The 13886-nt window shown below is 49.0% G+C and overlaps 1 protein-coding gene and 1 long non-coding RNA gene across 2 annotated transcripts; one reads left to right on the top strand and one right to left on the bottom strand.

Annotated features, from left to right (window-relative positions):
• Window positions 1-230: 230 nt before the first annotated feature.
• On the bottom strand, window positions 231-13568 carry SHOX (SHOX homeobox). Its single transcript, XM_086880683.1, has 5 exons — window positions 12901-13568; window positions 9487-9695; window positions 4968-5025; window positions 4790-4878; window positions 231-2977 (listed from the first exon to the last, which is right to left on the bottom strand). The coding sequence occupies exons 1-5, from the start codon at window positions 13172-13174 to the stop codon at window positions 2732-2734; spliced, it is 876 nt and encodes a 291-aa protein (XP_086736809.1). The 5' UTR covers window positions 13175-13568; the 3' UTR covers window positions 231-2731.
• Window positions 4619-8295, top strand: LOC147654067 (uncharacterized). Its single transcript, XR_015284400.1, has 2 exons — window positions 4619-4900; window positions 6239-8295. It is a non-coding gene; the product is annotated as an uncharacterized LOC147654067 (long non-coding RNA).
• Window positions 13569-13886: the final 318 nt, after the last annotated feature.

Below are 13886 nucleotides of genomic sequence, written 5' to 3'. Positions count from 1 at the left end.
TCACTCTATGGAATTATCTGAGGGTAAAAAAATCACTCCTTTCTGAAAGTCCAGTGCAGGACTGCAACATAACCATGTAATCTCTCAGATTCTCATAAGAGGATTTGAAAGGCTAACAATCAGATTAGAGGTACAGAAAACAAGCAGTCCCCATTCAATCTATAGCTCCATGCCTTTGGTCTTCAACACCGTGTATCTAATTCTCCTTCAATGGCTGTAGGTGTCCAGTACAGCAGGTTACTTTAGCCTAAACCGTCTTTGTACTAATGTTTATTATTTTTCAGATCTGCATTTTAGAAGTGCTAGCACCACTCCAAATATTTCTCGTTCTAGCCAGAATTTCGTACATCATTGTGAATATCATTTTACTTTCCAGACAATGTTTTGTTTCAATAAGAAATTGTTAGCTGCCTGAGATTTGGTCTGTACTTCTCAGCAGCTAGTAATGTTACCTAATTATTTTGGCCTTTCCATATAAATGTACTAGACATTCACAGAGAGGTAAAAAAGGCAGGCAACTTTTATCAGTCCCAGCAAATCCAAGATATTAACTACTTCTCACATAATAAATAGAAGGGAAACTGCACATATTGGACATTCCAGAAATTTTGCTTGCTAGAAAATATCAAAATTTGAAAGAGAAAAGAAAAAAAAAAAAATTGAAAAAAATAAGAAGAAAAGTCTCTAAAAGTTATCCTAAGCATGAATTTTTGTCCTACAGTAATATTTGGATTTGATAAATATCAGCAAAAGCCAAAACTAGTAATGGATTGCTAAACGAGACATAAAAAGCAGGCCTAATAATGGTGCTATTCAGAGTATAACCTTCCATCAACACAGGCCTTGGTAGCAAAGGCAACAAATAACTATCTTGTTAGATGAAGACAAGACCACTATTTGTACCTTCCTCTCTCATCCCCAGCAAAACTTTTAAAAAAACCCCAAACCTAATTAGAACTGAATAACAGGAAAAAGTAAAACTGGGGAGGAGGGTCAGCAAACCCAGACACTTTGGTAATATAATTTAAAAGACTTCCCTGCTCTCCATCCTTCGCTGGATTTGTAGTAGTTACTTTGCTCAAGAATTAGCTTAATACTTGGTGTCCAAATCACTGGCAAAAATTTAAATGGCCAAACATTGAACTTGTCCTTTTCTACAGAACTCTTCTATGGGTTGTTTTAATTTGTTTGGGTTTATTGTTGTTTTGTTTTTTACTTAAAACCATGTGAAAGTGTCTTACAGAATTTTCAGCTTGCTTCCCAGAAATATGGCACATTAAGTTGACTAGAAATCATAGTATCTACCTTTTCCCATACGTGATACATATAACTTTATCCGTTCCTAGAAGACTCAGACTGTCATTTTGGCAAGGAGCTGCAATGCACCAGTCTGAGCATAAAGAATTTAAGTTACGGATTTTGCGGAATTGGTTAATAACTGAATAAGTACTGCTATTTTTTTTTTTAATCTATAATATTTACAGTATTGCACTTTACTGCACTTAATTGCATTTCACTAAAATTAATGCTGCATCAGTATTATGCCTTAAAACCATATGTCCATCTTTGTTGTATAATTCATCCTTTCTACATCCTGTAAAGCAGTGAGATTCTGATTCAAAGATCTAGGCATTTGGGGGGGAAAAAAATGAAAAACTGACCTGTTTCTATGGCACAATACAGCTCTTTGAGTTCACGTAATTCTGGCAAAACAGGTGCATTTCTTATTGTTCCCATCTTTCAAGTTATCACTAACAATTAGTAAATTCTAGTCTCTTTTTTTTCTCCTTTCAAAGGACATAGCCATTTGAGACACACACTTTTTTGTTATTGCTGCTAATTTTTTTTTTCCTTAGGAAAGAAAAGGAGGAAAATAAAAACCTGCCTTGCCTCAGATCTGAAATTCCACATTTAAATTCAAACCAGTTCTGCAGCAGCAGCAGCTCCTCAGTGATGGAAGAGATTCATGGCAGTGAAATAATACTGTTGGCAACAAAGAAATGTCATCTTTAATGGAGACCAGCCCCAAGGATTTATTATTTATTATTATTACTATTTGTTTTGTTTAGTTTTGTTCTAATATATTTCTGATCTTCAAAACGTGTTTAGTTTGACACATGCACAAGGTAGCAAAACTGACAGCAGCAGATGACGTTATGCCGGAGCGATCACTTTTGCCAGGGTCAAAAATCCAAAGTGTCCCCAATGTTCACAGATTAACATAATTTAGAGATCGTTTCATTTCATTTCTCTTTTTTTTTTTTTTTTTTTTTTTCTCTTTTTGTGATTTTTTTTTTTTTTAAGCTCTCTTTTCTCTCTCCTCCCACCTACTTTGTCCTCCGAGGAGTCTCTGGCTGGCGGGTGCGTGTTTGCCGCTCGCGTGTGTCGTGTCCGCGGTTGGGCGGCGGGCGGAGCGTCCCCGCTCCCGGCACCTCCCGGCCGCCGAGTCCCTGGGGCCGAGCGGGCGAGCAAAGCGGCGCTCGCAGACCTCGGGGAAGGGCAGAGAAATAAAAACAAAACCCCCGAAAAAATTATATATAATAAAATAAAAAAATTAAAAAAAAAAGAGATAAGGCGGCAGGGCGGCCGGAGCGCTCGCTGCTCGCCCTGCAGCCAGGGAGGAGGAGGATGAGGAGGAGCGGGGGGGCAGAGCGGCGGTCCGTGCGGGTCACACGCCCGCCCGCCGCGGGCACCCGGGGCGGGGTGTGATGGGGGGCTCGGGGGAAGCGTGTCAGAGCCCCAGGGCCTCGGCGTGCTTCCGGGCCTTCAGCCGCAGGTCGGCGATGCTGGAGTTCTTGCTGTTGCTCTTGGCGGCCGCGGCCACCACGGCGGCGGCGGAGGCGGACTCGGCCAGGGAGGCGATGGGCAGCCCGAAGGGCGGCGGCGGGAACATCAGGTAGGGCGCGTGGGCCGCCAGGTGCGGGTGCAGGTGCGGGTGCGCGTGGGCCACGCCCTCCAGCTGCAGCTGCGCCTGGACCTGGGCGCGGGGGCAGAGACACGGCGTCAGCCCCGAGCCCGCAGCCCGGGCACACAGCCCCACAGCCCGGGCACACAGCCCGGGCACACAGCCCCGCAGCCCGGGCACACAGCCCCGCAGCCCGGGCACACAGCCCCGCAGCCCGGGCACACAGCCCCACAGCCCGGGCACACAGCCCCGCAGCCCGGGCACACAGCCCCACAGCCAGGGCACACAGCCCCGCAGCCCGCCACAGGCCACGCGTCCCCAAGCCCGAGCGTGCCCCGGAGCCCGGCGGATAGAAAGAACAACTTGTGGAGCGGAGTTCCCCCCCGCAGTCAGGGAGGCAAAGCTCCGCTCCTTGCTCAAGCAAGGGCACAGAGACACGCTTAACCCTCCTCCTGGTGGTTTTAAATAAATAAAAAATAAATAAAATAAAATAAAATAAAATAAAATAAAATAAAATAAAATAAATACGGCCCAAAGCACGGGCGCCAACAAGTGCTAAATAGCTAATATTTTTCCCTCTTTTTTTTTTTTTTTTTTTTTTTTTTCAGGGATGTTTATTTATACCTTGCTAAAAACTCTTTGGCCATGGGTCCCTTTTATACCCAGCGAGTGTTTGCTTTGGAGCTTTCTAGATCTACACAAACACATTGGGTTGACTGAGAGATTTCAGCTTCGGGTAGGTTCGGGGAGGAGTGGGGGAGAGTTTATTTATGTATTTAATTATTTTGGTCCAAATATGTCTTTTAAAAATCAATACAATTAATCTGTCAGCTCCACGTGTCTCCGAGACGGAGAAGGTGGTGGAGGGTCCCTTTGGGCTGGAAAAAAAATCAATTCCCCGATTAATTGACCAAAAAAAAAAAAAAAATAAAAATAATAAAATAAAAAAAAAAAAACAGAGGGAGGGAGAGTTACAACCGGCTAGAAGCGGGAACGGAATTTCATCACCCTCCTCCCGGTTTTCCCCAGCGGCCTTTCCCGGATGGCTGCGCCTCGCTGGGGCATGGACCCGGGCCCCGCAGTGGCGTCGGTGCCTGCGCTCCGCCACTGCCCCTGTCCTGGCTGACCAAAAGGGCGGCAGAGCACTTGGGAGCAGGCTCCCCACCTCCGCAGCGGTCGCATCCATCGGGAAAGGACAGGTCCCAGCAGCCCGCCCGGGAATGAGGAGGGGAACTACAGCACAAGGGTCCGCATAGTTTTTCCCCCTCGCGGTTTCGCCCATCGGGTGCAAGAGCCTCCTCCCTCAGAGCTCTCCGGCGCCAGGAGGGGACCAAAGCCCCCTGGGCTGCTCGGGACCGAGCCGGGCCGTCCCCGCAGAGGGCAGGCGATGTGCCCCCGGGAGGCCAGGCCAGGCTGCGGGACCCCCTGTGTGCCGGGACCCCTGTGTGCCGGGACCCCTGTGTGCCAGCCCCCCCGTGTGCCGGGACCCCTGTGTGCCAGCCCCCCCGTGTGCCAGCCCCCCCGTGTGCCAGCCCCCCCGTGTGCCAGCCCCCCCGTGTGCCAGCCCCCCCGTGTGCCAGCCCCCCCGTGTGCCAGCCCCCCCGTGTGCCAGCCCCCCCGTGTGCCAGCCCATCGCACGGCGGCCGAGGGGCCCTTAGCCCCGTCGGAGCCTCCCGGGGCCGCGGGACCCCCCGCTCGGTCCCGAAGAGCGCTGAGCTCTCGAAAGCCGGGCGGGGGCTCCTTCACGAAGTTTTACAGCCTGTTTTTAATACGTGCCAACTTCTATATAAATGGCACTTGTAAACGTGTCCGGCTTCCTCCAGTGCAAATGAATGGGGGTCGGAGCTTACTGAGGGAAAGTAAAATAAAACCGGAGCTAACTACCTGTTGGAAAGGCATCCTCAGGGCTCCCATATTCACGTAGGGGGCTACTCTGCAGGCGTCTAAATGGCTGGCGGTTCCCAGGATCACACCTGCGGAGAGAGACGGGGCCGGGTGAGTGGCGAAGGCGCCCCGGGGCTCTGAGGCCGCCACCCCCGGCCGGTCCGCACCCCTAACCCACCTTTGTGCATCTGGTTTTCCTGCTTTCGGCACTTCGCTCTCCTGTTCTGGAACCAGACCTGTGAAAAGAAAAAACAAACAAAACCAAAACAACAACCAAAAAACGGAGGTGGCCTAGGCAGCCGCTAAGAAAACATTCTATCGGGAGCTAGGGATGGGAGGGGTGAGGCGAGTGGCTGCACAGCTTTGCTGGGGTCTCCCCTCGGGAGCAGCCGAGGGGACGAGCTGGAGCCCAGGGGGAGTGAGCTCCTCTCTGTGCTGCTGTGGGGTATTCGTGGGGGAGCTCCTGCTCCTTGTCGCGGTCCCTCAGTTGAACCTAGGAGATGGGAAGCGCCCTGGCAGCCGGAGAGACCGGGAGCCTGCCGCCTAGCACTGAGCCTCGGAGGGCCCCGTGTCCCCTGGGCAGGCAGTGGCGGTCTGTCTGCCACCCGTCTGGAGTGACACTTACAGTAAGACCACCCGCAGGACGGATGGGACCCTCGAACCCTTCCTAGTTCTTAAGCAGCCCGGGAAGAGCCAGCGTGGGCCAGGTCAGACTCCGGGGTCTGGCCCCCAAGAGACTGGACCTCCTGCCCTCTCCCGAGCGGAGCTTGAAATTGATCATCTCCGACAAGATGCGAGACACTGAAGTTTCCCGAAAGGGTCTGAAACATTCCCCGTTCCCTAAATGTTAAAAAAAAAAAAAAAAAAAAAAAAAATCCTTTGCAGGCTGGGATGTAAAGAAGTGCTAATGCCCCTAGCCGAGGAACGCCTGTAATTCGATAATGCTATCCCAATTCCAGCCGTTCTCACTCAAACAATCGCAGAACTTTGCAGTTGCCACTGCGCTGCCCGTGCCTCTTTTTCCAGGGGCATTTCAGACCTTCATTACTTTTCCCCTTCCACCGTGCTCGATTAACAGCTCTCCCCAAAACATCATCAGAAACCCGGGCCAAAATATTTTGGGGATTCTTATCTTTACACCAAAACCTACCGAATATGGACAAACATTGACTTTCAGCGCTGATAAAATCTTGTGGCTAAGTAAACACCTACAACCTTTGATGTTCTTGCACTTGCCAAGAGATCATACGGTTAATTAATACTAACTGCACTTCCTACATCAAATTTTCCCTTCAAGCTTTCTTCAATTGCCTTAATGATGGTCATTTACAACGGAGTAATTAGTGCAAAGAAAGGCTTCCGAAGGCATTAATTACCTCGGGTACCTCAGTGATTTTCTTAAGTAGGAATTGGCCTTCTCTGATTTAGCGCACCATTTTTCCTGCCTAGGATGTCTATGGGGGAAGCGCGCAGCGGGCGACTGCGGAGCGCCGCGGGTGCGGACAGATAGACCAGCCGACGGACGGACGGACAGACAGCCAGACCCATCCATCCATCCATCCATCCATCCATCCATCCATCCATCCATCCACCCACCCACTAGTCCTGATTTCCTATCTCTGACGGCTGTCTCCAGCGCAACCCTCCCAGTTCTAAGCGGGCATCGCAGCCGCTCCGCTGCCCTGCCCAGCACAGCGCGGCACAAGCCTATTTCTCCCTACCAGCAACACGCAAATATCAACAGCATGCATCGCTTCTCCTTTTAACTGGACCGTTAGGGATTTATACACATGTACATATGTATTTAAATACCAGCATACAAAATATTATCGAGCTGTAGCGACAATAATATTTTTTTTTTTCCCCGTGGTAAATCCTTGCAGGAAATCTCCTTGTGCGTGTTCCCCATGCCCCCCACCCCCTCCCCCGCCTCGCCAAAGCAGTGTAAATTGTCAGAAGAAATTTAAGCAGCGTTTAAACAACTTCTCTTGAAAATCAGAACATCTTTCAAACCGAAATTATATTTAAATCTGGAAAACGAAGTGCCCTTTCCCTTTAGCTACGAAAAAATAAGGTTATGAGGAATAAAAGTGATGAATTAGCCACTGCGTTAAGCGATAATAAATCAGGCTTGGTGTGATTCGCGATCAATTCCAATTAGTCATGAATATGCTAAGTAAAGCACAGTACACTGTTTTAGACAGTTATTTCTTCATTAAGGATCACTCAGTGATTTCTTTCACAAATGCTCTAATCTGATTTCCTTTTGATTTCCATTAGAGACAGTGAATAATGACATTTAATTTAGCCCTGCACCATAAACCCAAAGATATTTGTTGTAATTGAATTACTGCCTGCTCCTCACTATGGTCTCATAACTTTCAATTATAACCCTGACAGCTGGGTGATATGAGTTTCCAGTACAACACTAAAAATAAAAGGTTAATAAGGACTAGCTACCATAGGAGCTTCAATTTATTTACAGCAAATTTCCACGCTAAATTGAAACTATATCCTTTAACAGCAAGGGACAAGAGGTTCAGATAGGAATTAGAAAACAATTCCGAAAGTATTAGGAAAAAAAAACAACAACAAACCTCTCCCTTTTCTGCCTTTTTTTTTTTCTGCTTCCACTTATTGATGAATATTAACTCTCTGCTTATTTCCTAACTAATTGCTCATTTTTCCTCTTTTTTCTCTTGATACTTATTTTATGTATAGGGGTTTCTTAAATCCACACAAACCTCTTTTATAAAATGATTAAATACATTTTATTTTTTTTTTAAATCTCTGTCATAATCTTGTCCTGATACTTTTGGTTTGGCTTTTTCTAATTTTTTTTTTTTTTAGGGGGGTGCATGTGCTGTTTTAAGATCTGTTAGCACTTGAAGCACCAATTTTCCTGTAACTATGAACATCCTGTTAAGGTGCTCCTCAGTAATAAAGTACTTGAAAGAAAGAGTGCAGAATTCAATTACAAGTAATTTATTTTTATAGAAACAGTACATCAAGGCCTTGGAAAGATATTACAGAGCCCAAGTAAGAAGATCTGGGAAGATGACATAAGAGTTGATGTCCCCTTCAGCAAAAGTTTAATCTTTTCATTAATTTATATGGTGTGGTTAGATCAATCTTCCAGGAGAAAGTAGGCCAGCAGCACTCTCAACCCCTACAATATTCCCTGCAAGCTGCCATTCCTAAGTCATATGCCCAGCACCATCCCTTGCCCTGCTTGGTTTGTACTGAGAGTCACAGGAGCTGAGGGGAGAATAAAACCTTGAAAGAAAAAGGGGGGGGAAAAAAAAAAAATAAATCAAAAAAAAACCGAAAGCAACTTAGGTACTCCATTGATTTCAGGATTTGCCTCCAGGAGACAGTTGTTTAAAGTGCGGTAGTGGCTTGCTCAGGCAAATGCTGGCTGAGCAGTATGCTGTCTGCTTGCTTTCCATGCTGAAAGAAGGGCTCAAACAGACCCCTCTCCCCACTCCAGCTCGGGGATGGAGTATTTCTTGCCACTGTGCCCCGGGGGTCAGGTCAAGGCGTGGAGGCCTCCATCTATGCCCACAGAGCCATACCCGTGCCAAAGCAGCCACCCGCACACTCTTATAGGCAGATATACATGTACATCTCTTATCTCCAGGGTGTGAAAGAGTTCTGTCCAGTGCAGGGGTTGCCTTGGTGACTTTTTCCTCTTGAGTTTTAGTTAGGTTTGTGTCTCTTAGGCCAGGCATAGTATTTTAATCCAAAAAGATATTTCCTTCGAGTTTCTCCAGCTCTGGGCCTGCTTATAGAGCCACAGGTTGATCTTATTTTTTCTAGGTAGATTTTTGTTAATTATTTCTATGTTGGGGTTTTTTTTGTTTGGTTGAGGGTTTTTGTTTCTTTTAATATGACATCTGTTTTGTGGAAGCATTCCCTAGTTGGCTTGGGGGGAGAGGGAGTATTTTTCCTCTACATCAAACTGAAAATCCAATTTTAAAATAATCGATGTAGAGCCACCCAAACAGACAGCTCTGGTGGCCACAGGACTACAGCAACCCGGATCTATTTTCAAGATTTCGAAGTCTAATTGGCATTTAGCTGTCTCTGAAGCGGGATGGGAGGGACGGGGGGAACCTCCACCAGATGGGGTGGCATGCATTCATACGCTTGCTGTGCGAATCAGAGCCGGCACCTTTCCCCCGGCTCTGGCTAATCCCGTCCCTCAGCACCCAAACTGTCTAGCCTTATTCAGGCGATTGTTTTCTGGCCTTTTTCTCTTTTTTTTTTCCCCATAATAGAAAAAGCGGGAAGAAAGTAAGGATTAAAGGAGTAAATGGCACGTTTGCAAAGGGAAAAATAAATTTAAAAAAAAAAAAAAAAAAGAAAAGAAAACAACAAAAAAACCAAAGCAGTTGTTCAGTTATTAGAGACTTGTCAACACTATCACCACCCAACCACCCTACCCCACACACATACCAAAAAAAAAAAAATTTTAAACCGCCTTCCTAGGAAATGCTAGACACGGGCAGATATTCCCAGAGCAGAATAACTGTTTGGCAGGACAGGTACAGCAGACTTGCAAACAGCTTTCCCATCACACGTGTCACCTCTGCCTTCGCCTCCCCGCTCCGCATGAAACGGGGCACTGTGCTGGGATCCGCCGGCAGCTAGGGAGCGAGGTGAGCGCGCTTCCAGGAACAGAGCCTTTCTCTTACCTGAACCCTAGCTTCAGATAGTCCCAGCCTCTGGCTTAGTTCCTCCCTCATGAAGGCATCCGGATAGTGAGTCTCATCAAAAAGTCTTTCCAGCTCGTTCAGCTGCTCTAGTGTGAAATTGGTTCTGCTTCTCCTTTGTTTAAGCTTAGTCTGTCCGTCTTCATCTTCTGACTTCACATCTTCCCTCTTCTCTTTGCATTCGTAGATCCCTGCCGGGAGGGGGAAGAAGAAAACGACGCTGAGCCTCCCCTTGCACCTCTTCGAAATTCTCTCACACAGGGGTCTCCCTCCTCCCCTCTTCGTCCCCAAACTCAGCACAACTTGCGGGTGCAGCTGTCGGGGGGCAGGAGGTCCCCGGGCAGGCCCCGGAGGGGCGAGAGGGGCTGAGCTCCGCTCCAAGCTCCGCGCCGGGCAGGGGGCAGCTCGCCCGAGGGCCGGAGGAGGAAGGGAGCCGCGCTGCCTTGCCTGTCTGATGCCCTGTCAGAAAATCTATACGGATAAATATCATTTTATTTTCCTCCCAGGGCTAGGAGGAAGCCGTGCCGCCCGTCGGTACGGGCAGCTGAGGGAAGGGGCTGGCAGGAAAACCGCCGGCCCCCCGATACCTCCAGGCAGTGGCAGGAGGTGGGGGAAGGGGATTTCTCCGGCGACGTTTTCTCCCAAAGAGGGCTGTGCAAGAAGCTCCCTACCGCTATCATGCTGAAGCCACGATAATAGTTACTTGTCTGGTGGAAGAAACTTTTCCTGGGCATAAGACGGAGTCTGCCCGTCTCTCTCCTCCTTACCAACCTCTTTCCCCCAAAATACCTGCCAGCGGCTCGGAACCCCGGGGGCGGCGGTGCCCTGGGCCCGGTGCGGGACAGAGGGCTCCGGGGCCATGGGTCACTCCCAGCCCTCCGAAACAGCAGGAACCCTCCCAGCCTTCCGGGATTCCAACAGGGCTCGTGGAGAGCTTGCGACCAGAGGCAGCCGCTGAGTATGCTTGTCCCGGTCAGAGGGGAGGCTGTGGGGGCAGCGGGTAAAACAGTTCCCCTTTTCTGTCTTGGGCAGGGAAATTTCTTTTGCTTTGGCATATTATTTCCTACGTTTTTATTATTTATTCCTCCCCCCGCTCCCCTTTTCCTTAATGCTAGGAGGCCTAAGGCACTGTCCTTCTTTCAAACCCAGCTAAGGAAAAGAGGAACAGATGCTGGAGCGAGGGACAGCACTTTAGGCTGAACCGGTTCCCCGGGATCCCCTGCCTGCCTGGGGCGCCCCGCCGGGTGCGCATCCAGCGCGGGCACCGGCGGAGTCCCGGGACGAGCCTGTCCTCACTGCCTCCTTTGTCGTGCTTCACCTCCTGGGTGGTGTGGATGTGGGGAGAGTCGCATCTGCGGACGATCCCGAATTAATTCCCTTTTTCCTCACCAGGTACTGTATACATACATACGTATGTACACACACGCAGAGAAATGTGCACATGAACATTTATTAACCTATATACTTAGGGGCATCCCAAAATGCAAATTGTAAGCTGCAAATCGTAAGTTAATTAAACGAAACAAAGCGTCCTGAACAGCATCTGGGCTTAAGTAAGGCCGGACTCAAGACGAAGGATTCGTTTCACTCCCAAAATGAAAACTGTCCCTGGCCCTGAACATTCCCCCGGGCTCCGGGCTGGTACTCCGGGCTGGTACTCCGGGCTGCATAAAACTTTGGGAAGGGTCTGGCCTCCGGATGGAGATATTCGCTGGTTGGTTTTAAAGGCTTTTTGTTCTCATTTCTGCTGTAAAGGGAATCCCTATGAAAAGACGAGGGTGCTAACCCAGCAAATGTCTAGGGAAAATCAGGCGCGTTCAAAAGCTGTCTCTTTTCCGAGGCTACAGCATGTCCGTGATAGGTATAAAATATTAACTAGCATATCGGTGGGACCGAAATCACACGCCCGAATCAGTTGAAATTAGACTGAAACCTGGCATGAATTTAAACTGTCACAAGCATCTCAGCTCTTTCCAACTCCTCCCTTCCATCCCCACCCCCAGCCCCTCTCCGTAGATTAGATTAGCTAAACATACAAGCCTGAATTTCGATTCACGAGGAAAGGGGAGAATAGTCGAGGGGGGTTTTTCGTTCCTTCTCATTCTATTTTTAATTTCTGAAGCATGCCCTGCTTCCTTTTTTTTTTTTTTTTTTTTTTTAAATCATCTCCTGCGCAAATGATTCCCTTAAACTGAATCTTGTTTTTCAATCTCTCGACCAGAGAAGGAAAATAAGCAGAGCTGAGTGGTACTGGCTTGTGCAGAAATATGGGTACCCTAATACGTGATTATACCCCGTTCTTCTGTTTGGGAAGCAGGTAGAAAGGGGAGGATATTAAATAAAAGTTTGGGCTGTAAATTAAATCTCCCAGTGTTATATTAAACAAGATCAAACAGTAGGAAACAGCTGAAAGGCTGGTTGTTGTTCCCCAACCTATTAACCGGTTTTTATTACCCCAAGCTAGCCAGTAGCTCCCCAGGCAGGTCCACCTGTCTAACTTGCCTAGAGACACTTTCTCAACTTTCTAATCCCCCCGTCCTTTTAATTCTCTCCTTCCCCTGTGAGCCTGTGCCGGATTTTTAGTTGTCTTGCTTTAAAAAATACGGGATTTTTAAATTGTCGTTGCTGTTGTTGCTGCTTAAAGGAAGGATGGCGTTTTGCCCCTGGGTCGGCAGGGTGCCGTGCTGCCCTGGCCCAGGTGAGAGGACTGGCAGGGACCGAGGGACCGGGCCGGCCGGTGCCTCTGGCCGCGGCGATGCTCTGTCTCACCGGGTCCGGGCAGCTGCCCCACAGCCAGGCTCCTCTCCTGCTTCTCGTCCCCGCCGCTCGGAGCCCCTGAGTAGGACAGGCTGACCGACCCAAGACAAAATGTCCAAAAAGAGCCCTCTCCACGTCCCGCTTTGTCCCAGAATAAGCAGCAGCAGCATCCTGACGGCCCGGAAGCAGGAAGAACAGGTCTCCTAAGGCATTAAAACTCCCCGGACAAGGTTTCCTCGTACAAAAATACACAGCTAGACAAAAACGTCTGACGTGCTGCGCTGCCCCCTTCCCCCAGGCGAGAGAACGCCTAACGCACCGGATCGATTTCGGATGTGAACGGGGGCTGGCGGGGGGGCAGGACCGAAGTTGGGACTTATTTTTCACGGCTACGCTCACGTTTTGCATGCAGGAGTACGTGTTCCCAAGGCTGTGTCCCCGCCGCCGAGGGAGGGAGGTGACCGCAGCAGGGAAGCAGGATGCGGGAGGCGATCCCGCTGGCCCCGCCGGGGCCCGGAGCGGGGCCGCGGTGCCCAAGCGGACCAGCTCTCTCTCAGCGGAGAGCCAGGGGCGGCCGGGGAGGGGAGCGGGGCTGCCGGCGAGAAGCGCGGGGCGGAGGGCTCCCAGCCCTGCTCTTACCTTCCGCTGTCCTGCCCGTGTTGAACTCCTTCAGTTTGTCCTTGTCGCTCTCTACGTGGTCTTTGAAAAGATGCACCGGGCAATGGTTGCTGCTCTCGGTCATGTCCTGCAGGTTAGAATCAGAGTTTCCAAGCTCCCTAGAGCGAGCCAACCCACTCTCCAAAACTTCCCTGTACGTGATCGTCTCCTTCTTGTTGCCGCTGCCACTGCCGCTGCTGCTCTCTTTGCTTTTCTGGTCAAAAGATTTGGATACAAAAGCCGTAAGTTCTTCCATGGCTGCCCGGTGATCTTATCCACAGAGATCCACTTGTTTTCAGTCGGAGATGTGGCCGTCCTCCACACGCTGTTTTTGCACGTAGAAGATGGGCTGTATAGGGTTAGATCACTCCTGCTGTTATTTATGCCTTTCAATTTGAGATCACACTATTTATACATGGCTACCTCAGCCCAACCCCCAGCTCTCCCTGTCTCCAGCAATTACTGACTGCTCCATAGTCGCAGGCGGACTCCGAGCAGCTATCTCCCCCACCTCAGTCCAGCAATTGGCTTTCTTTTCATTTCATCACTCTTTGGCATCTTTGCACCTTGATTTAGGGAGGCAAAGAGGCAACAGTGAAAAAGAGGGGGGTAGAGGGAGAGGGAGAGAGAGAGAGAGAGAGGAAGAGGGAGAGAGAGAGAGAGAGAGGGGAATAAAAGAGAGGGAGGGGGAAAGAGGAAAACATGAAAATAGGTATCTACATTCTGTAAATGGGTTGCAGAAATGCGAGTCGAGGAAGAATTAATTGATTTTAAGGACATCCTGTGCGTGGCAACACTGTGAGTAAAAACGGACCCACAGCTAACCAAATAACTGAGCTCCTGCAATTAAATGTATCGCTGTCAAGAGGAAAGGAAAATGAGTGTTCAATAAAAAAGGTAATGAATAAAAAGCCGGAGATGTGCATTTGTTGTAATCATTGGAAATTCTACCTGATTTTCTATTTAGC

This window comes from Cyanistes caeruleus, chromosome 3 (genome assembly GCF_971803275.1).
Source record: "Cyanistes caeruleus chromosome 3, bCyaCae1.hap1.1, whole genome shotgun sequence".
Lineage (NCBI taxonomy): Eukaryota > Metazoa > Chordata > Aves > Passeriformes > Paridae > Cyanistes > Cyanistes caeruleus.
Note: the sequence above shows the minus strand (reverse complement) of the source record. Positions and strands in the feature narration are given on the sequence as shown.